The 23,487-nt window shown below is 42.5% G+C and overlaps 1 protein-coding gene across 3 annotated transcripts in view; it reads left to right on the plus strand.

The window, feature by feature from the left end:
* ELAPOR2 (endosome-lysosome associated apoptosis and autophagy regulator family member 2) overlaps positions 1-23,487 on the plus strand; it is a 106,375-nt gene that overhangs the window by 72,748 nt on the left and 10,140 nt on the right. For all 3 annotated transcript variants that reach the window (XM_039357535.1, XM_039357538.1, XM_039357534.1), the window contains 8 exons: positions 248-350; positions 1,652-1,789; positions 7,282-7,545; positions 11,074-11,247; positions 14,080-14,269; positions 16,714-16,810; positions 20,288-20,389; positions 22,280-22,406. In XM_039357535.1, coding sequence (XP_039213469.1) covers positions 248-350; positions 1,652-1,789; positions 7,282-7,545; positions 11,074-11,247; positions 14,080-14,269; positions 16,714-16,810; positions 20,288-20,389; positions 22,280-22,406 — 1,195 coding nt within the window. The remainder of the gene's footprint in view (positions 1-247; positions 351-1,651; positions 1,790-7,281; positions 7,546-11,073; positions 11,248-14,079; positions 14,270-16,713; positions 16,811-20,287; positions 20,390-22,279; positions 22,407-23,487) is intronic.

A 23,487-nucleotide genomic window follows, 5' to 3' on the forward strand; every position in this document is an offset into this window, starting at 1 on the left:
TTATGCTCCAATCCTTGAGTGCACTCTAAGATGAAACCTGTCAAAATGGAACAATAATAGCCTGCACGAGGCTGAGGATGCTCAACGTTTTTTTTCTTAACAAGAAGTCCGTTATTGAGTTTTGGAAGAGCGATGTCGCGAACAGCGAGACAGGTTTTCGTTTCTTTGAAATCAAATTGCAAGTTGTTTTGAAATGAGATTGACTTGGAGCATCTGGTTACTCCTTCTCTTCTGCTCCGTTGAACAGGCCTCCCACGTCAGTCACGGGAGCGATGGGCTCAGAACTTGGACGGATCACTTTTGTGTTTGAGACCATCTGTTCTGCAGACTGCGTGCTCTACTTCATGGTGGTAAGTGAGGATCCACTGAGGTCAGCTGTGGGTGGCATTTCTCCAAGTGCTTCTTATTCCTGAATAGGAACCTTTTGGAGTAGCAGAAGAGAGAACTTCACCATTTCTGACCTCAGCCGTCAGTCCTAGATAAGTAACTTTGACAGCCCTTCTTAAAAGAGAAATTACTGGTATTCAAATTTATTAATGTAGAGTGGTTGAAGTGATATTGTGATTGAGCCCAATCACCATCCTGCAAACAGAATTATATTCCTCATTAGAGCTATTCTATTGCTTCTCATCCTTGCCATCTTCAACTCCCAGAGTCCTCAGCAAGGAACCTTCTGGCTGGGAAATTCTGAAAGTTGAAGTCCTCATATCTGCAATTTGCCTGGGTTTGGCCTTCATTAATCTTAACCGGTGGGCAGTGAAGTCCAAGGAGAAAGTGGGCCATCAGTTTCCACCATGGAAGACTTGGCTTGTTTTATTGCATGGTGAAGTTTATATTTGTGATGTTCTTCGCTTCTGGAGTATCAGTGCTTCAATTTTTCTACTAACATGGCTGTCTTGAACTACCTAATTGCCACACCTCAGTTTTTTCTAGTTTATAGAGAAAACATCTCAAGATTTAAATAACTTGAGGTGACTGAATATGTAATAGATTTAGCAGCTTCATGTGCCAATACACTTGTTTCTCATAGCTTTCCAAAGGATAAAGTTTCACAAGCAACTTAAATGCTTTTTGTACAATATGCTTGGTGAGAATATTCTTATTAACTTGTGTGTGTGTGTGTGTGTGTGTGTGTGTCTGTGTGATTGAGTGAACCTGTTTGATTACTTTCACCATAACCCCAGAAGGGTAATAAACCTGGTTAATTTAGTAAGCCAGTTAAGTATGTTCTGTGAATGCAGACCATTATATATATTATCTTACAGAGGAAAGAAGATGTAGGAGATGACCAGGCTGAGAGGGGGGGAGGGGTCAAGTGTGTCATCAGTCTCAAATACCTTCGTGCCCATAAGCGATCTTAAGTCCAGGCTGCCTTGAGTTCCGTTAACTCATATCTCCTGCTAATTTCCCTTGACCATTAGTAGTTCAGATTCCTGTAGAAAGCTTAAGCTTGCAATAAACCTTTATATTCATTTGAATTGTCTGGATTTCCTGATTTTCCTACGCGTGACAGAAGATTTGAGTAAAGGTTTCTTTTCCATGGAACAGGCAGAGTCTTCCATTTGACTCAGTCCTGTCAACATTATCTAACAACCTCAATTCTGGTGCCTAACATGTGCTTTCTTAATGTCTTTTGTTGAATGGTTTTCAGGACATCAATAAGAAGAGCACAAACGTGGTGGAGTCATGGAGTGGAGCTAAGGGCAAGCAGTCGTATGCTCATATCATTTCCAAGAACGCTTCCTTTACGTTCACCTGGGCTTTCCAAAGAACCAATCAAGGCCAAGATGTAAGTCTTACAATCATTTCAGTGAAAATACTTTTTTTTTTTAAAAAAAAGCTATGAAACTAACTTTTGTTTACAGTTTTCAAAGAGTTAGCAAAATCTCATCCCTAAGTAGCTGGAGTGGTACAATTATAAGTAGTCCTGGGTTAACGATGGCAAGCTGGACTGGGATTTCCATTGCTAAGTGGTGTGTGTGTGTGTGTGTATCGCAGTCATGTGACCATGGGAACTTGGAGGACCAGTTGTAAGTGCCAGTCATTTGGCACCGTTGTAGATTTGAACATGGTTTTCCCAGTTGCAATGTATGGCTGTGAAAGCTGGACCATAAGAAAGGCTGAGCGCAAAAGAATTGAGGCCTTTGAACTATGGTGCTGGAGAAGACTCCTGCGAGTCCCCTGGACTGCAAGGCGATCAAACCGGTCAGTCCTACAGGAGATCAATCCCGACTGCTCTTTCAAAGGCCAGATCCTAAAGTTGAAACTCAAATACTTTGGCCACCTAATGAGAAGGAAGGACTCCCTGGAGAAGAGCCTGATGCTGAGAAAGATGGAGGACAATAGAAGAATGGGACAACAGAGAATGAGGTGGCTGGATGGAGTCACTGAAGCAGTAGGCGTGAGCTTAAATGGATTCCAGAAGATGGTAGAGGACAGGAAGGCCTGGAGGAACATTGTCCATGGGGTCACGATGAGTCGGACGCAACTTCGCAACTAACAACAACAACAAGGTTCGAACATACAGTTATTGAATAAGTGATCGTTAAGGGGGAACCACTTGTAATAGTGTTACATAGGGGAATCTGCAAGGCATAGAGTAAAATGTTAAGATGGCAGCCATGGAGTTACAGTCAAAGTCTGTCCCCTTATTACTCACTTTGAATGCTCAGTCACAGCTATAACCATGTCAATCCTCTTCCCTGCAGTTACTCCTGGTGTTACTCTGCTACTTGCAAAAAGAATTGGTGGCTTGTTCAAAACAAACTATACAACTCTTCTTTGAGTTGCAATCGCCAGGTTTCTGCAGTCATTTCACTTCACAAGACTTGTGTGGGATACAGTAACCTGCAGTTCTATTGGCAATATCCCTTTTCCTGAGAAAATTTGATCTGCGAGCATTTTGACAGTTACAATCCAGGTAGCTGAAATCTTATTAGCTGCTCTCCTTGCCAAGCTGTGCGAGTTCAAGCAATCAGTTCAGGGAGCTTCATTGCTTATAAATATATTGTACTTATTATATTTGAATGTTGCCATTCGCACAATAATCTCTTGGCCTAAGCTTTGCTGAAGGTTAAGTGATGCCAGCTGTATTTTAATATTTTGAAAAGTGCTGCTGAAATTCACCGTAATTTAAATATACTTAAAGTGTAAGTGGCTAAAGAATAAATATGTGGGCTGAGTGTCTCCTAGACACTCTTTCCCATTTCTTGTAGAATAATTCATCCTTTGTGCACAGTCAGGATGTTTCAAAATATGACTCCAAAACAAACTAGAAATCCTGAGCTACAGGTTTTTTTTTTTAAAAAAATAAGGTTGGTTTTGATAAACTGGGCAGATAAAAAGTCAAGTCAGGTTTGTCAAGGAGATAATCTAGAAAATCCAGGATTGTGGACTAGGCCTGGACAGTTGAAAAATATTCTAGAAGAAATATCATATCAAAAAAGTTTGACTTGAAGAGTGCAGAGAAGAGCAACAAAGATGATTAGGGGACTGGAGGCTAAAACATAAAGAACAGTTGCTGGAATTGGGTGTGTCTAGTTTAATGAAGAGAAGGACGAGGGGGGACATGATAGCAGTGCTCCAATATCTCAGGGGCTGCCACAAAGAAGAGGGAGTCAAGCTATTCTCCAAAGCGCCTGAAGACAGGACAAGAAGCAACGGATGGAAACTAATCAAGGAGAGAAGCAACCTAGAGCTAAGGAGAAACTTCCTGACAGTGAGGACAATTAACCAGTGGAACCACCTGCCTCCAGAAGCGGTGAATTCTCCAACACTGGAAGTTTTTAAGAAGAGACTGGACAGCCATTTGTCTGAAATGGTATAGGGTTTCCCGCCTGAGCAGGGGGTTGGACTAGATGACCTCCAAGGTCCCTTCCAACATTATTATTATTATTATTATCGATCATCGCACAGTCAGCCAGATGTTCAGACTGGATTTGGCATTTTGTCTACCTATCGAGTCCTTACCCAGGACCTGGGATAGGCAGATGTGGATGTTTGATGGTATTACAGATATCGTCGCAGGATGGAAGCAGTTCCTAATAAGGCCGCCTTTTGCAACTGACTAATAGCGAATTTGTCAATGCCAATGTGTTCAAGTGGTGCTCCAGTTGTTTTGGGATTGCACCCAAGGAGTCTATGACTATTGGTACTACCCTTGCTTGCTTTTGCCACAGTCTTTCTATTTCTATTTGTAGGTCTTTGTATTTTGTTATCTTCTCCAGTTCTTTCTCGTCTATTCTGCTGTCTCCAGGCACTGCCACGTCCACTATCCAGACTTTTTTGTCTTTCTTATCGACAATTGTTAAGTCTGGGGTGTTATGTTGCAGGTGCTTGTCTGTTTGAATTCTGAAGTCCCAGAGCAGTTTAATTTTATCATTTTCTATGACTTTCTCTATTTTATGATCCCACCAGTTTTTGCTTACAGGCAAATGATATTTTTTGCAGATCTTCCAATGCACCATTGTTGCTACTTTGTCATGCCGCTGCTTGTAGCCAGTCTGTGCAATCTTCTTGCAACAGCTTACCAAGTGGTCCACTGTTTCTTCAGCTTCTTTGCATAGGCGGCACTTACTGTCTGTTGCTGTCTTCTCAATTTTGACTTTATATGCATTTGTCCTTAAGGCTTGGTCTTGTGCAGCCAGAATTAGTCCCTCGGTCTCTTTCTTCAATTTTCCTGCTCTTAGCCATTGCCAGGTCTTGTTATTATCTGCTTTCCCAGCTATTTTTTTAATGTATTGGCCATGTAGTGCTTTGTCTTCCCATGCCTCTATTCTGTTCTTCATTTGGTCTTTCTTGTAGGCCAGTTTGGTCTCTCCAGTAGTTAAGTAAGCCTTCCTGATATACTAATTTCAGTGCATCTTCATCATTGTTCTTCAGATATTCTTCCAAAGCCATTTTTTCTTCTTCAACCATCTGATGTACTTGTAGCATTCCACGCCCACCTATTTGCCTTGGTAGATAAAGTCTATCAATGTCACTGCGTAGATGAAGGGCATGATTCATTGTCATTATTTTTCTGGTCTGCCTATCCATTGCTTTTAGTTCTGCTTGAGTCCAGTCCACTATTCCAGCTGTGTACCTAATGACTGGGATTGCCCAGGTGTTGATTGCCTTTATGGTATTTCCTCCATTGAGTTTGGATTTTAAGATCTTCTTCACTCTCTTGATGTATTCACCTCTAATCTTTTTCTTGACTTCAGTGTGCTTGATGTTGTCAGCTTGAAGGATACCCAAGTATTTGTAGTATTCTTCCTCATCCAGACTCTTAATGTTATTTTCGTGGGGCATCTTGATTCCTTCAGTTTTTATTATTTTTCCTTGTTTGATAGTAAATGTGGCACATTTGTTCAAGATTATTATTATTATTATTATTATTATTATTATTATTATTATTATTATTATTATTATTATTATTATGGATCATCGCACAGTCAGCCAGATGTTCAGACTGAATTTGGCATTTTGTCTACCTATCGAGTCCTTACCCAGGACCTGGGATAGGCAGATGTGGATGTTTGATGGTATTACAGATATCGTCGCAGGATGGAAGCAGTTCCTAGTTAGGCCATCTTTTGCAATTGACTAATAGCGAATTTGTCAATGCCAATGGTGTTCAAGTGGTGCTCCAGTTGTTTTGGGATTGCACCCAAGGAGCCTATCACTATTGGTACTATTATTATTATATTACTATTATATTACTAATAGTACTAATATAGTACTATTAAATAATAATAATAATAATAATAATAATAATAATAATAATAATAATAATAATAATAATAATAATAAGGCTTAAAGCAAGAGCAAGTCACATCCTACTGATGAGTTTTTTTCCCCCCTTGGTTTCTGCCAAGGATCCCATTTGTATCTGACTTTTATTAGACTTTGGTTTTTTTTTTTTAATGAGAAGCTGATAAAATGGAAATCGCAGTGCCACTCTGAAGAATCATCTTAATTCACCAGAATATATGGGGGGCCCCTATCCACTTTCTTATCTGCCTCGAAGGCGGCTGAGCTCATTCCAGGACTCAACAGAGAATGGAAAAACCATTCATTGCTTTGGTTCTGATGTTTTATAGCTGCTCATCGGTCCAGTTCTTTTTGGACCAATAGATAAATAAGTCCCCACAATAGGTTATTCACATTTCAGCCTGGCCTTTGGCCAAAAAAGGATTGCCTGCTTGTCTCGAGAAGACATCATTGTTTTCTTTCTTCAGCAATATTGCTAGATTTGAGCGAGAAAGAACAATGTGATGTTTCCCTTCAAAGCAGAAGTGGAAAATACTTCTCCTGAATTTCAGAGATCATCCAATTGCCCTGGGTTAGAGAATGGAATGGAATTGCTAAAGTGGGGTCCTTAGTGCTGTCTGTTTGGTTGTTTTCTTGCACTCCCTTCTAGCGCTGATGATGTTACCTGGTTGGGTAATGAAATGTCTGCAGGGAAACCACCAAGCTCAGAGAGCACCAAGGACCCCACAGTTCTCCTTCTCTTCCTCCTCCTCTTCCTCCTCTTCCTCCTCCTCTTCCTCCTAGAGCACCAAGGACCCCATAGTTGTCATCTTCCTCCTCCTCCCCTTCTCCTCCTCCCCCACTCTGCAAATCCTACTCCCTTCTAGCACTGAGGATGTTACTTAGTTGGGTAATGAAACATCTACAAGAAAACCACCAAGCTCAGAGAGCACCAAGGACTCCATAGTTTTCCTCCTCCTCCTCCTCCAGCACCAAGGATCCCATAGTTGTCTTCTTCCTCCTCCTCCCTTCTTCCTTCTCCCCCATTCCGCAAATCCCGCTCTCTTCTAATACTGATGATGTTACCTAATTGGGTCATGAAATATCTCAAGAAAACAGCCAAGCACAAGGATTTCATAGTCCTCCTCCAGCTCCTGCTCCTCCTCCTCCTCCTCCCCTCAGAGAGCACCAAGGACCTCATAGTTGTCCTCTTCCTCCTCCTCCTCCATTCTCCATGCTGCAAACCCCACTCCCTTCTAACACGGATGATGTTACCTAGTTGGGTAATGAAACATCTGCAAGAAAACCACCAAGCTCAGAGAGCACCCAGGACCCCACAGTGCAACCGCGAGCTACAAATATTACTCTTCTATTGGTAATTACTGAAGTAGGGGTGTTTGCGAGTGGCTCTTTATTTATCTGAGTGTAGCATTTCTTAGATGATGATGATGATGTTAATGATGACAATAGACAAGATAGAAAAGTGATGTATTTAATGGATCCTAGTGGTAGCCACTTTGTTCTTTTTGGGGGGACTGTTTCTTTCAGAACAGGAAACTGATCAACGACGTGGCCAAGATCTACTCGATCACTGTGAGCAATGCGGTTGACGGAGTGGCTTCCTCCTGCCGGGCCTGTGCAATTGGTCTAGAACCGTCCGGCTCCTCCTGCATCCCATGCCCCGTTGGGCACTACATAGAGAAGGAAACCAACCAGTGCCAAGAGTGTCCTCCCAATACATATCTCTCTATCCATCAAGCCTATGGAGAGGAAGCCTGTGTCCCTTGTGGGCCTGGGAGCCAAAGCACCAAGGTAAAGTTGTTGTTGTTGTTAGTTGCGAAGTCGTGTCTGCCCACCCCGAGGTAAACAATTAGTGTTTTTATGTAATATGTAATATGAAATATATGAAAATATGAAATATAACAGAGTCGGATTTCAATATTGAGCTATGGTGGTGCAGTGGTTAGAATGAGGTATTGCAGGCTACTTCTGCTGACCGCCAGCTGCCAGCAGTTTGGCAGTTCGATTCTCATCAGCTCAAGGTTGACTCAGTCTTCCATCCTTCTGAGGTCGGTAAAATGAGGACCCAGACTGTTGAGGGCAATAGGCTCACTCTGTGAACCCCTTAGAGGGGGCTATAAAGCACTGTGAAGTGCTATATAAGTCTAAGTGCTATTGCTAGTGCTATTCTGAAAAATCCCCCTTCATCCTATATACTGGATGTCACATTTTGAATTCTTCACAGAATCATCTCAAGAAGAACTAAATTACAATAGCAATTGTTTACCCAGCCAGTTCCCAGTTGGACATGTTTTACATGTGTATCTAAGCCATGGAAGTATCAGGTATGAATGAACTTAGACACAAACATAAATTAGTCAAGAAGTCACATCCAGATTTATCTGAATGAATGAAATGGTCATTAAAAACATGTTTATTGAATGGAATATCTCTTTGTTGTTGTTGTTACTTGCAAAGTCGTGTCTGACCCATCGCGACCCGATGGACAACGTTCTTCCAGGCCTTCCTCTACCATCTTCTGGAGTCCATTTAAGCTCATGCCTACTGCTTCACCGACTCCATCCAGCCACCTCATTCTCTGTCGTCCCCTTCTTCTATTGCCCCCAATCTTTCCCAGCATTAGGCTCTTCTCCAGGGAGTCCTTCCTTCTCATTAGGTGGCCAAAGTACTTGAGTTTCAACTTCAGGATCTGGCCTTCTAAAGAGCAGTCAGGATTGATCTCCTCTGGGACTGACCAGTTGGATCACCTTGCAGTCCAGGGGACTCTCAGGAGTCTTCTCCAGCACCAGAGTTCAAAGGCCTGCATTCTTTTGCACTCAGCATCAAAAACATTGGGCTTTGGAAATAAACAAGACTACAAAGGATTAGATCAGTGGCTTGTCTAGACCAGGATGTGTCCAATTCTTGTCCATCACAAAGTCTCTCTGAGCATTCTCTAAACATACTAGTTCCCTTAGCCGTTCCTCATACAATTTAGTCTTTAGACCCTTATCCTCTTTGTTGCTTTTCTCTACACTCTTTTATAGAATCGCAGCATCTTTTTTTGTGTGTCATGGTCATGAGAACTGGATGCAATATTCCAAGTGTGGCCTCCTTAATGCAATATAGCAGTGAGGGTGAACCTTTTAGAGACCAAGTGCCCAAACCACAAACCACAATCCAAAACCCACTTATTTATCGCAAAGTGCCAGGGCCACATCAGCATCACGGTGCCTTCAGGGGGGGCATGGGGGCATGGCCCACTGGATGGGCATGGCTGTGGTTGTCACTGCAGACTGGGGGGGGCGTGGCTGGGGTGGGCATGGCCACCTTGATTTTGCTCATGGGGACGCCTGTGGGGGCCGGGCAGGTTGGGGGAGATCCAGGGGGTCTCTGGCAAGTGGGGTTGTGGGCAGGAGGCCCAGCATAGATGGGGGAAGGCACACAATCCTAGCTGGGACTGGGGGGACATGGCGCCGATGGGGATCTGGCTTTCCCTGCTCCAGGTGGCCTTGGGCTTGCTGGGTGTGGGCCTGCTCTACCACCTCTACTCGAGCTTGCTAGCTGGTTGCTTTGCCTCCTTTGTGCTGGGTGGGGCTGCTGCTCTGGGCGGAGGTGGTGGTCTAATGGACCTGCGCACGCTGCTGGCAGCGGCGGCGCATGTGCCCACAGAGAGAGCTCTGAGTGCCGCCTCTGGCACACGTGCCATAGGGTTGCCACCACTGCAATATAGAGTGACATTATCACTTCCCATGACCTTGATACCATCCCTAGGAATGTGTTGGCTTTTTGGGCGGCTGTGGCAGACAGCTTGAGTTAAGCCGTGGTAAATGATAGCAGGCAGATAAACCAGGACACTTTTCCAGAGACTAGAGGTGAGCTACTATCTTTTTCTTTTCTTGTGGAAGCTTTACCTGGTCATGCCAGAAGCTTTCAAGAACTCATTCGTCCCTCTTAAATGATTAAAGGCCTGGAGACTAAAAGATATGAAGAACGGTTGCAGGAATTGGGTATGTCTAGTTTAATAATGATGATAAAAAGAAATAGGGGTGACATGATAGCAGTGTTCCAGTATCTAAGAGGCTACTAGAAAGAAGAGAGGGTCGATTTATTTTCCAAAGCACCAGAAGGCAGGACAAGAAACAAGGGATGGAAACTAATCAAGGAGAGAAGCAACCTGGAATTAAGGAGAAACTTCCTGACAATTAACCAGTGGAACGACTTGCCACCAGAAGTTGTGGATGCTCCATCACTCGAGGTTTTTAAGAAGAGACTGGGCAGCCACTTGTCTGAAATGGTATAGGGTCTCCTGCTTGAGCAAGGGGTTGGACTAGAACAGTGATGGCGAACCTTTTAGAGACTGAGTGCCCAAACTGCAACCCAAAACCCACTTATGCATAGTCAGGTGCTGGGTGGGTGTGGCCCATTGGCTGGGTGTGGCCCATTGGGTGGGCGTGGCTGCAGTGGTAACGGCAGACTGGATGGGACTAACAAGTTTAATCAATCAATTCCAATTTTGCAAGATCTTTTTTTTCCCTGCGAGAAGTTGAAATTGACTGATTGATTGAACCTTTTTTTTTTATTTGCACACGGCGGCGGAGGCCTAAAGCAAAAAGGTTTTATAAAACCTAGCTGAAGGCCTAGGACTGGGGTGACGGTGCGCGTGCCCACAGAGAGGGCTCTGAGTGCTGCCTCTGGCACCCGTGCCATAGTGCCGAGGTGGCGCAGCAGTTAGAGTGCAGTACTGCAGGCCACTTTAGCTGACTGTGTTCAGCAGGTCAGCGGTTCAAATCTCACCGGCTCAAGGTTGACTCAGCCTTCCATCCTTCCGGGGTAGGTAAAATGAGGACCCAGATTGTTGGGGGCAATGAAAATATATATATACATTGCTTACTGGTGTACACCGCTTAGAGAGTGCTTGCACTTAAAGCGATATATAAGTCTCATAAATAAATAAATAAATAAATAGGTTCACCACCATTGGACTAGAAGACCTCCAAGGTCCATTCCAGCTCTATTCTGCTTGATTGATTGTCTTACTGCAAAGGACATGGAAATGATAGTGGTCCCTTTTTTGGTCAACATCAAGATACAGAACTTTCAGATATTACTGAACTACATTTCCCAGTAGACCCAGCCTGAGCACGATGACTGAGAAGGAAGGAAGGCTAGACGTTATAGCTTATGAATGTCTCTGAAGCTGTTGGCCATCTCTTTTCTGATCTACCCCATGGTAATGATTATTTGTGTGGTTTGTTTCCTCCAAAGCTTAGTTTTTGCAACTTGATTTCCTTTATCTTCCCTACAGCTGCTTACTTCTATGTTGTGTTCTTTTCTCAGGACCGTTCTGCCTGCTATAATGACTGCATGTTCTCCCATGTCAGGAACAATCAAAGTCTGATTTACGATTTTAGTCGTTTGAGCAGAGTGGGCTCATTAATGAATGGACCAAGCTTTACAGCAAGAGGCACAAAATTCTTCCATTTCTTCAATATCAGCCTGTGTGGATCCCAAGTAAGTGTCTGCCTTTTTAAGATCAGAGCTACTGTATCTCTTGCATGCCAAATAGGAGGCAATTTTGTCTGGTCAGACCTAGGAGGTGTGCCTTCTCTGTTGTGGTGTCTGCCTTTTGTAATGATCTCCCCTCTGTTAATTCAACAGGCCTGACCCTTTTAGCATTTAGGAGAAATGCTAAAAAATGTTAAAAAAATGTTTAAAAACCCTAGTTTTCCCCTTGGCAGTTGAACCTGAATAACAGATAAGCCATTTTGGGAAGGTGGAACGTGGGTTTGAAGGATGCCACCTGAATGCTGTTGTTATGTTGATTTTGGTTTGTTTCCTACCGTGCCATTCATTTAATACCCAGTGCCTGGAATCATGGTCATGCAATTTGGGTGGCCCTATAAATCCAAAAAAACAGATACATAAATAAAATTTGTCATCTTATTGGTATTTGCAGTTGATTGGAGAATGGCAATGATATGACTAATTGATTCTTGATCCTGTTAATAAGGTGTATGCTATCAGATCCAGGTAGATTTGGGATGCAAAAACCAGACAATTACAGACAAATCTAATTCTCTGCTACCATACGGTGGTTCTGGTTTTCCTTCCTTCCTTCCTTCCTTCCTTCCTTCCTTCCTTCCTTCCTTCCTTCCTTCCTTCCTTCCTTCCTTCCTTCTATCCATCTATCATCTCTCCCTCATTAACCATCTACATATCTATTATCATCTTCCTTCCTTCCTTCCTTCTCTCCCTCCCTCCCTCCCTCTCTTTCTTTCTTTCTTTTTCTTTCTTTCCTTCCTTCCTTCATTCTTCCTTCCTTCTCTCCCTCCCTCCCTCTTTCTTTCCCTTTCTTTCTTTCTTTCTTTCTTTCTTTCTTTCTTTCTTTCTTTCTTTCTTTTTCCTGATCTATTCGTCTCACTGTCAATTCATTAAAGTAGCCACATCATTAATATGGCTATTAAAACAGCTGCATCTTTGTTGTCTTGAAACCTGAGAAAAGAATGGCTACATTGTATGTAGCCATTTTTAATTAGAGTTTTGAGATTGTCATCGCATAACAAAATCTTTGCAAATATTGTTGATGATGTTGAAAATATGGCCCCTTTTCTGGAAGACATTCAGATTGAACAAGATCTGCTGTGGTCCATAAGGGGGACATTCCATTCACAAAACGATTTCTTTTATTATCTGAGATCGATCATAAAACTGATCTAGAAGCATTGTTTCCTGTTTGATTGGTCCCATTTGCACCATCCCATGGCAATATCGGAAATTTTATAGCTCTCTCCTGCTATTTTTATTCACTTTGTGATCGTTTATTGCACTAGATGGCACCCACTGCCTTCTAGTTATTTGGGAAAAAACTAATACGGCCAGAATCTATTAAGAAATAGTGCACAATATCTATATTCTCAGATGAGGTCTCTTGAGGGTTTGACTACTTTCATTTCTTTAAATTATTTTTTGATGCTCAATGATATTCTGAAAAGTAGCCCATCAGCGCCCACTGTAGAGGCACTTGATGGAAACATGGCACCAAACTAGTTAAGGAAGCAACAGCATCAAATCACATTTGAAAAGAAAAAAAAAAGTGAATATTGGTGCAAAGTGTTCTTGGAGAACAGCTGGAACCACTCATCATTTTCAGTGTGAAAATCAAATTGGAGGAATATACCATAATACCCCGTTTTGTTTTGCTGCAGTTGTTGCACAGTGGCAGGCCACTCCCACATATTTAAAAATTATACAAAACCTGGCATTATTTGTGCAATAGGAAGGATACATCCATTTATCTGCAAGTCTCGTACGGTTTATAACTGGCGTGCAGATACACACTGTGGATGTTCCATACTGAAGTACACCAAGCGTTTTTCTGTTGCTATTTGTTAAAGTTGCTGTTTCTATTCTTTTCTCGTTCTTCTAAATCACTGTTAAGTGGCCGTATCATTATCTAAATGCCAAATTACACCTCATTGTGCCGTGCAAGAAAACAACATGATTCCTTGCTTGCTTGCTTGCTTGCTTTCTCTTTCTTTCTTTTTTCTTTCTTTCTTTCTTTCTTTCTTTCTTTCTTTCTTTCTTTCTTTCTTTCTTTCTTTCTTTCCTTCCTTCCTTCCTTCCTTCCTTCCTTCCCTTTCTTTCTTTTTCCTTTCTTTCTTCCTTCCTTCCCCTTGCTTTCCCTTTCTTTTTCTTTTCTTCCTTTTCCCTTCCTTCCCCCTCCCTCCCCTCCCTCCTCCTTTCTTTCTTTCTTTCTTTCTTTCTTTCTTTCTTCCTTCCTTCCTTCCTTCCTTCCTTCCTTCCTTCCTTCCTTCCCTTTCCTTCCCTTCCCTTCCCTTCCCCTTCCTTCCTTCCTTCCTTCCTTCCTTCCTTCCTTCCTTCCTTCCTTCCTTCCTTCCTTCCTTCCTTCCTTCCTTCCTGTCTTTCTTTCTTTCTTTCTTTCTTTCTTTCTTTCTTTCTTTCTTTCTTTCTTTCTTTCTTTCTTTCTTTCTTTCTTTCCTTCCTCCCTCCCTCCCTCCCTCCCTCCCTCTTTTCTTTTCCTCTCTCCCCCCTCCCATCTCTCTCGCTTTTTCGTTCTCTTCGAGAGAATCACAATGTCCCCTTCACAGCTGCCCAGCTCCATTTTTGCAGATGGCTTCCTGAATTTGTCAGCGAGTTAGCATGAAATTGTAGAAGGATCTGACTCTGGTTTGACATATGTGAAGAAGTTTGCCATGGAAGACACACACACACACACACACACACACACACACACACACACACACACACGCAGAGAGAGAGAGAGAGAGAGAGAGAGAGAGAAACAGACAAATCCTGTTTTTTTCCCCATTTTAACTTCCCCAGGGAGAAAAGAGAGCCATTTGTGCGGACAATATAACGGATATCACCCTGAAGGATATGGTGTCCGAGTCAGAAGACTATTCCAATGTCGTGAGGGCGTTTGTCTGCCAGTCGACCATCATCCCACCGGACAGCAAAGGCTTCCGCGCTGCTTTGGCCCTTCAGTCTAACAGCCTGGCCGACGTGTTCCTTGGTAATCTTTGGCTTGTTGCGATGCACAAATGAACAGCAATAAAGCAGCTGAGACAGAAGGAAGTATGATGTCACCGACCTCACCCAACAGAACTGGGATTTGTAGAAATGTGACGATTTGTGATGGGCAATTTCTGCAAGTCTAAAGACATGTATGGGGGGGAATGTCTGTATCCTCTATCAAGGAGGGCATTGAGAGAGGAGAATATTTGTAGTTCAGGGTTTAATTGTGGGGTTCTTGGTGCTCTCTGCGCTTGGCAGTTTTCTTGCAGATGTTTCATGTAGGTAACCTCATCAGTGCTAGGAGGGAGGGAGGATGTGAGGGTGGGAGGAGGAGGAGGAGGAGGAGGAGGAGGAGGAGGAGGAGGAGGAGGAGGAGGAGGAGGAGGAGGAGGAGGAGGAGGAAAAGGACTGGGGTCCTTGGTACTCTCTGAGCTGGGTTGTTTTCTTGCAGAAGTTTCATGTAGGTAACCTCATCAGTGCTAGGAGGGAGGGAGGGAGGGGGGAGGAGGAGGAGGAGGAGGGGGAGGAGGACTGGGGTCCTTGGTGCTCTCTGAGCTGGGTTGTTTTCTTGCAGATGTTTCATGACCCAACTAGGTAACATCACCAGTACTAGTAGGGAGTAGGGTTTCCTCTCATTTTAGAATAGAATATAAACTAGATTATAAAACCTCCACTAGAATATTAAATGAGACCAAACCCTGCTTCCTGCTAGCACTGATAATGTTACCTAGGTTGGTAATGAAACTTCTGCAAGAAAACAACCAAGCTCAGAGAGCCCCAAGGACCCCTCAAAGTTAGTTCTGATAGAACTTGACTTCAGGACATCAACTTTGACTAACATAGGAGCTATGGCATGGTGACAGATGTTTTCTGTCAGGATCAAGAGGGAGCAAAGCCCTCCTTGACTTACATATGGGTATAATGATCTTAGAAGGAGCTAAACTATCAAATTTCCTAATATTTGAAAGGGAGACTATTAAGAAATCCCAGAATGTGAGCTAAATTTCACTACTGGAGGAGGGCAATGGTAGATCATCTGCTTGTTATTGCCAAGAAAATTACTGTCTATATAATCAGCAGAAATTGAGATTGATTTGTGGTATTCATCTCAATCTTTCCATTCCATTTTTCCCTCAAAAGAATACAGTTAATAGTTATAAATACTTCTTCTTCTTCTTGTGCCATGTCCGTTATTGGACGTTGGCAATCATGTTGACAATCCTGTTTTTATCAGCAGCCACAAGAAAAAGTGCTGCTGAGTTTTGTCCAAACCAGTCCCTTAGATTTTGAAGCCACAATGTTCTTCTTCTGCCTGGACCTCGTTTGCCTTGAATTATAAATACATACAGAAAATAAATAAACATTTGAGAGTAGGTGGATTGCATTTCTTGGATCTGGAAGCCTTATCTCAGATTCTCACTCTAGGATCAAATCCTGCTTCCCCATTCCTCATGGCCCCCACAGTAGATCCAAGACATATGATTGAGATTTAATATTACCTGCAGAGTAGACTTCCAGGTTGGAGCTTCAAGTTCTTGAGATGTTCCTCAAGCTCTTGAGATGTTCCTCAAGTCTGGAGATATCCCAAGATAACATGCTGGATAGCAGTTTTGGTAATACTATCTTTTGGAAAATGAGAATAGTCTCCTGTTAACTGATATTTTTTTTTATACAGGAGTATCTACAAATAATATCTCTGTTTGATCGACCAACTGGTTTCAATGGATTACTGTGTTAGTACTTAAAATCAGTGGTCACATCATCATCCATTCTCAGTTCAGGGGCACTAATGACCTGGAGGAAGTCTAACAACTTGCAATTTTAATATATGTATAAGAAAACTGTGCTTATTGATAGAAGAAAAACCATCTTTTAAGATTTGGGGGTGATTTTTTTTTTAGTTTTCTGTACTTAATTGCTAACAAATTAGACTCCAAATTACTTTTAAAAGAAAGCATCCTTTATCCATATGCCTCCATGGCTCAAGGGGGTATCATTCCAGATTCATGCAGGGAAGCTTCAGAGCTTAATGGATTTAACTGAGTAACAGTCATAAGCGTCTCCATTACTTTGAGTCAAAAATCTACGACTTGTTCACAAAAATATCGCTCAGAGCCTTAACTGAGTTGAATTTCTTTCTTGGTGATTTATATTCATGTCCCTTTTCTTGACAAGGATATACAGGTAGTTTGTCTCCACTTTTTTCTGGGATGTTTTTTCAATTTCCAGGCTAGTCTAAATGTGCGCATACATTTAATTCTTCCACACAGTCTTGGTTGTTGTTGTTTTTTTATAAGAAACCAGAAAATATATCAGTTTGGCTTAGACCAATTGCATTGTAGCCAGTCAAATCTGCCTGGTGACATTTTGTGGGATATATAGTTTTCCTCCCAATCACCTACAAATTCTTTCAGAAATGTTCTTTTCTTTTCTTCTTTGCAGGAGCAACTGTTGAAACTACACTAGGAAATGTTAACATTAAGCCAGAAGTGTTTGAGCAGTCTAAAACAAAGCTACCCGATGTTCATTTCTATTACAAGTGAGTAGGAGAGCAAATTGCTCAATTCTTTGTACTCCTTTGCAGAGGGAAAGCAAAAATTCAGGAAAAGCTTACCTTGTCATTGAGGACCAAATTAAACAGCCAGAAGACACCATAATTTATTTTGATTTGGATGTTATAACACTCCTCTAATATCACGCTTCCTCCCCCCCCCCCTTGCTACATTCTGTTTGTACTTTTTCTATAGGATTCAGTTGTTCTTCCCGGTCAACCAATTTTATTCTTGCTCTTCCCATGGCTACATTCTGAATTTCTGCAAAATGATTGGGGAAATACAGTCTCTCATGGCACAACTGAAAGACGTTCTGCTCCTTACCCAGGCTGTTGCTCTAGCTCAGGGGTAGGCAACCCAAAACACTCAGGGAGCCACTTGGACCCGTTTCTCACCTTTAACTCTCTTCAGCCAAACTTACTCTTCTGAGATTCGAACCTGGGCTATCTGCATGTTAGGCAGTTGTTATAACCTCTAAGCCACAGGCTCTCCTCACTTTGTCAGCTGTGTCAGGAGAGAGACAGGGGGAGGAGATTTTTACCTTGAATGAACACCCTGTCAGCCCAAATATGGGAGAAAGAAATCTTCTTTCTTTTCTTTTGCCTGTATCAGCTCAATCTAGAGCCATCCACAAGCAGCAGTCGCCAACTGCGACATCATTTTACATTTTTAGGTTGCGAATAAAGAGAGAATGGTATAGCTATTTCGAGTTCCTTTAACTCTCTTCAGCCATATATATATGCAGGGCGTGTTCGGATCTTTTCCTGTGTAAGATTGAGAGTATCTTGGCGACGTTTCGACAAGGTCCCCACACAGCCCATTACCCAGGTCGTTACAACACAAAAGACTAATAGGCACACAGCCAGCACCTCAACTACTCAGGATGTTACAAAACAGCCGAACAATCCACAAACAATAATTCCAACACAGCCAACCAACCCCCCCTACAGCAACTAAGCCAGCACTCCACACACCCCCTCCAATATTTATAGAGAGACGGCAGCTCTGATCACACTTTGCTCGCACAAACACGAAGCCAAAGACCCCAGTCTGAAGATGACAAGTGGGACCTCGTCGAAACGTCGCCAAGATACTCTCAATCTTACACGGGAAAAGACCTGAACATGCCAAGACCTGCATACCTTTACCCATGAAAATCTACAAAAACAAATATATCTATATCTATATCTATATCTATATCTATATCTATATCTATATCTATCTATCTATCTATCTATCTATCTATCTATCTATCTATCTATCTATCTATATATGCTGGTCTTGGTGTATTCAGGTCTTTCCCCATGTAAGATTGAGAGTATCTTGGCGACGTTTCGACGAGGTCCCACTTGCACGAAGACCTACATACCTATACCCGTGAAAATCTATGAAAACATACACACACACACACATATGTGTGTGTGACACACATATGTGTGTGTGTGTCAAAAGGGTCTCTCTGTCTCTGTATCTCTTTCTCCTCTCCCTCTCTCTCTTTCCTCTCTGTCCCTCTGTCCGATCTTCTGCTCACCTGGCAAGCTGGCTTCAAGCTGTTCTCCAACAAGCTCAGGGGTAGGCAACCTCGACTCTTTTACGACTCATGGACTTCAACTCCCAGAATTCCTGAGTCAGCATAGCTGGGCTAGCTAGCTCTCTCCTGCCCTTCCTGCTTCCTGCTTCCTGCAGAGACGCAGTAAATGGAGGAGCCCCACCCAGTAAGCTTTTCAGCTCATGGGAGAACACCGTGAGTCCATTCTCTTTTACATACAGAGAGAGAGAGAGAGAGAGAGAGAGAGAGAGAGAGAGAGAGAGAGGGAGGGAGGGGGAGGGGGAGGGAGAGAGGGGAGGGGAAGCGTAAGTGCCTCTCTCTGTCTCTCTCTGCAAATGGCAGCGGAGGCTGGGAGCCGCAGGGGAACGCTCAAAGAGCCACATGCGGCTCTGGAGCCGAAGGTTGCCGACATATGCTTTAGCTGAATATTCTGGGACATGATAAAGGAGAATATTTGCAGCTCAGGGTTAAACTGTGGGCTCCTTGGTGCTCTCTGTGCTTGGTTAATTGCTTGCAGATGTTTCATGACCCAACTAGGTAACCTCATCAGTGCTAGAAGGGGAGGAGTTTGTGGAGTAGAGGAGGAAGAGGAGGAGGACTGTGGCTCCTTGATGCTCTCTGAACGTGGTTTTCTTGCCAATGTTTCGTGAACCAACTAGGTAACATTATGCAGCACTGAGGATGTTACCTAGTTTAGGTAATGAAACATCTGAAAGAAAACAGCCAGGATTAGAGAGCACCAAGGACCCCCTCATTCTGGAAGTCAACAAGCCAGATTCTCTTAATGACCATGTGATTTGCTTAACTACTGTCTTGCTTAGCAATAGGAATTCTGGTTTAAATTTTGGTGGTAAGTCAAAGTCTCCCTGTAATGGATAAATAGGGGAATATTAGACTGAAGGAATTACCCTCTTCAGCCTTCTCCCATCATCTTACTCCCAAGTTTTCAGAAATATTTATCATTAAATATGTATTCATCTGTGTTGCCGAGTCTCAAATAACTTGGAAGTTAAAGCAGGGTTAGATCTGGTTAGTCCCTTAATGGCTAGACTGGAAATATGTTTAGGTGTGCGTCATGTATGTGTTTCACTTTGAAAGCGGGCAACTACATTTCATTTTTTGATGTGTGCTGCTGTGCCCACAGTAAAAAAAATGATAATAAAGGTTATCTTATATCTTATCTTATCTCATCTCATCTCATCTCACCTCACCTCACCTCACCTCACCTTACCTCACCATACCTTACCTTATCTTACCTCACTTTACCTTACCTCACCTCACCATACCTTATCTCACCTCACCTTACCTCACCTTATCTCACCTCACCATACCTTACCATACCTTATCTCACCTCACCTCACCTCACCTTACCTTACCTTACCTTATCTTGCCTTATCTTGCCTTCTCATCTCATCTCATCTCATCTCACCTCACCTTACTTTACCTTATCTTACTTTACAATAATAATAATAATAATCTGAAAAAAATGCAATGGCATAAAATCCCCATACTACTACTACTAATCATAATCACAATCACAGTAACAATCACAATCACAATCACAGTCAATCATAATCTGAAAGAATGCAATGGCAATAAATCTCCATACTGTTGCCAATAAAACAGCTTGGATGTATTCATGAAGTCACCAGGGTAGAGCTTGACTCAAGAATATCTTTATTTTATTGCCAAGTCTCGGAGCTGCTAATATATATGATAAAAACTGGCAATAACTTCATAAAGCGTCCAGCCGAAGCTTAATTTGCAGCTGAGACAAGAATGGGAGAAGATTCCCCCCCCACACACACAAAAAAATGAAGCTACGAAAACATCTGGTTTTCCAGTGCAGGAGGCAGAGAGATCTGCATCTCTCTAAATAACATCTGGAATTTTTTTTTCTCTCATTTCTGTCCAGGTCTTCAGGAGTTTCAGCCACTTGTGAAAATGGCCGTGTGTCTGTTGTGACAATGAGGTGCAACCCCACAAAACTTGGCCAGGGAGGCATTTCAGTTCCCAGGTGTGTGTTACGATGAGAAGCTCAACAGATCTCCATCTTTTCAGAATAATTTAATATCTTTCAGATTCGCGTGCAACTCTTTCAGAATGTTATTGGAAGAGCCCACCTTTTATGTTTGCTTTCACCTTCCATTTAAATGAAATCTGGAGAGCCTTCTGAGCAGGCTTTTTCCACCATTTTGTGCCATTTTGGATCCTTCTGAAAAATCTGGCAAAAATCCGTGGGCTTCTACTCGGAGAGAACGTATTTCGTTGCATAAAATAAAATGCCCAAAGGAAACGTCTAACTCCCGGTTATCAAAATATTAAAAAATAATTCCAATAATATTAGACAGTGAGATTTATTCAAGTTAACCAACATTTTTGGAGCCATGCGTCAATTACTTTGTGGCCTACATTCAACACAAGTAGTCCTTTTACCTACGGCCGTTCGTTCAGTGACAGTGCTGAATGAATGGTAGTTACAGCCAATCTTTGGCATTCCGGCTGTTCCAGCACCTTCACTATCCTGTGATGCCTCCCTTAGCAATGGAAATTCTAGTCCACGGGTCTTCAAACCTGGCCCTTTTATGACTTGTGGACTTCAATTCCCCGAATTTCTCAGCCAGCATGCCACGCTGGCTGAGGAATTCTGGGAGTTGAAGTCCGCAAGTCATAAAAGGGCCAAGTTTGAAGACCCCTGACATAATGTGAAGGGGAAATAATGCTAACTCAGAAAAAGCTAAACTGGTGTTTCTCAACCTCAGCCATTTTAAGAGGTGTGGACTTCAACTTCCAGTATTCCCCAGCCAGCTATGCTTTGTCCCCAACCTGCTCTTCTACCTTGTGGCATCACATAATGCAGGGGTCTTCAAACTTGGCCCTTTTATGACTTGTGGACTTCAACTCCTAGATTTCCTCAGCTGGGCATGCTGGCCAAGGAATTCTGAGAGTTGAAGTCGACAAGTCATAAAAGGGCCAAGTCTGAAGACTCCTGCTTTGAAATCTATCCACAGAAAGGAATCCCTGAAGACCATCTTAAAAACTTCTGGTCTAGAATATCTTGCTCATATATGTCTTCCTAACATATTTCACTCTTACTCCATAGACTTTTTTGTTTATTTTTTTCTCCTAGACAGGCTCTGCCGAATTTGACCTTGTAGTTTAGATTGGACTCCTTTCCTTTATATAATTGCACCAGCCTAAACTCTTAACCATCTGCAACCTAAACTATAAAGTGTGTAGATTGATGCTTGCAAAAGAACAGCCCCTGGATTTTATTTATTTATTTTATTTATTTATTTATTAGACTTATATACCGCTTTAAGTGCAAGCACTCTCTAAGCGGTGTACACCAGTAAGCAATGTATATATATATATTTACATTGCCCCCAACAATCTGGGTCCTCATTTTACCTACCGCGGAAGGATGGAAGGCTGAGTCAACCTTGAGCCGGTGAGATTTGAACCGCTGACCTGCTGAACACAGTCAGCTAAAGTGGCTTGCAGTACTGCACTCTAACTGCTGCGCCACCTCGGCTCCAGATGTGTGCATGCTGCTAACTCAGAATCAGAAGAGGAGGAGAAGACCATGTGTTAGAGATTAGACTCCAGCAGGATCCCTAGTTGGAGGATGCCCGAAAGCATCACTGAGTAACTAAGATACAGCCCATTAAAGAAGCAGAGTGCTCATAATATATTTATCTTGGATGTAGGAGATGAATTTAGCAACAGACCATTGTTCTGCATTTTCAGAACGTTGTTAATGGGCAACTTGGCAATGGGTGTGTTTTTTTGCAGGACATGCACTGATGGTGTGACCTGGTAGAAGCCTCTTTGAGAATCAATTAAGTTAACAATTTTCTCCCTTTTTGAATGCATCCCTCTAACCCAGCCAGTATTTCTCCTCCAGTTCTTGTCCTGCAGGGACCTGTGATGGGTGTATATTCCACTTCTTGTGGGAAAGCGCAGAAGCTTGTCCCATGTGTACCGAGCAGGACTATCACGAGATCGAAGGTGCTTGTAAAAAGGGGCACCAGGTAATTAACTGGTTACGTCTTTGGTGGCAGAATCAACACAGGTTGTGTAGTTGGACACTATACTTTCTATCTTATCAAACATTCTAATTCTGTTACAAATTTGGTTAGGGCGCGAGGAATCCTAAATGTACCACCGGTGACCTCGGGTCTTCATTTTTTTTTCGCCCATGAGCAGAGCTGAAACATAAGATACTTCGAAACATGAGAATATACTAAGACTTAAAATCATTTTAAATGAGAAACACAAACAAAGAAAACATATGCCAGTTGTTGAAGAGAGTTGTTTACAAACCCCTAGTTGATCACCGGCTGGTTTTACGTAAGGCACTAGATCTGTTCTTTGGGGATAAAAATGGGTGTGGATGAATGCTGTTGGAGATCTTGTATTCAAAAGAAAGGGTGAGAAATTTGCCAACCCTCTTAAATGTGGCCATATATTAAGATGTCCACAGGATATAAAATAATACATAGATGGTGAAAAGTATTGTTTGAATGGAAGATCTAGTCCCAAATAAAAAGGACTAGGTCTTCTGTCTATGGAAGTTCTCATTCATCTAGGTCAGTGTTTCTCAACCTTGACAATTTTAAGGCATGTGGACTTCAACTCCCAGAATTCCACAGCCAGCAATGCTGGCTGTGGAATTCTGGGAGTTGAAGTCCACATGCCTTAAAATTATCAAGGTTGAGAAACACTGATCTAGGTCATGGTTGTCCCAAAGCAGCTTTTTCAAAAGACAACTGGATTTTTCTTTATTTTTTTCCCTTGCATATGTTTGCTTCTCATCTAAGAAACTTCTTCAGTTCTGGAGAACTAAAGAACTTCTCCAGAACTGAAGAAGCTTCTTGGATGAGAAGCAAAGTGTCTTCAAGGAAAAAAACACACAAAGGAAGTCCAGTTGCCTTTTGAAAAAGCACTTTTGGGACAACCATGACCTGGATGACTGAGAATCTCATAAATGGAAGACCTAGTCCAGGGGTAGGCAACCTTGGCTCTTTTATGACTCGTGGACTTCAACTCCCAGAATTCCTGAGCCAGCACAGTTCAGCTTGGAAACTCTCCCTTTCCCCTCAGCATGGCTGG

The sequence above is a fragment of the Crotalus tigris genome, unplaced genomic scaffold (genome assembly GCF_016545835.1).
Source record: "Crotalus tigris isolate CLP2741 ecotype Arizona unplaced genomic scaffold, ASM1654583v1 scf7180000018925.3142382, whole genome shotgun sequence".
NCBI lineage: Eukaryota > Metazoa > Chordata > Lepidosauria > Squamata > Viperidae > Crotalus > Crotalus tigris.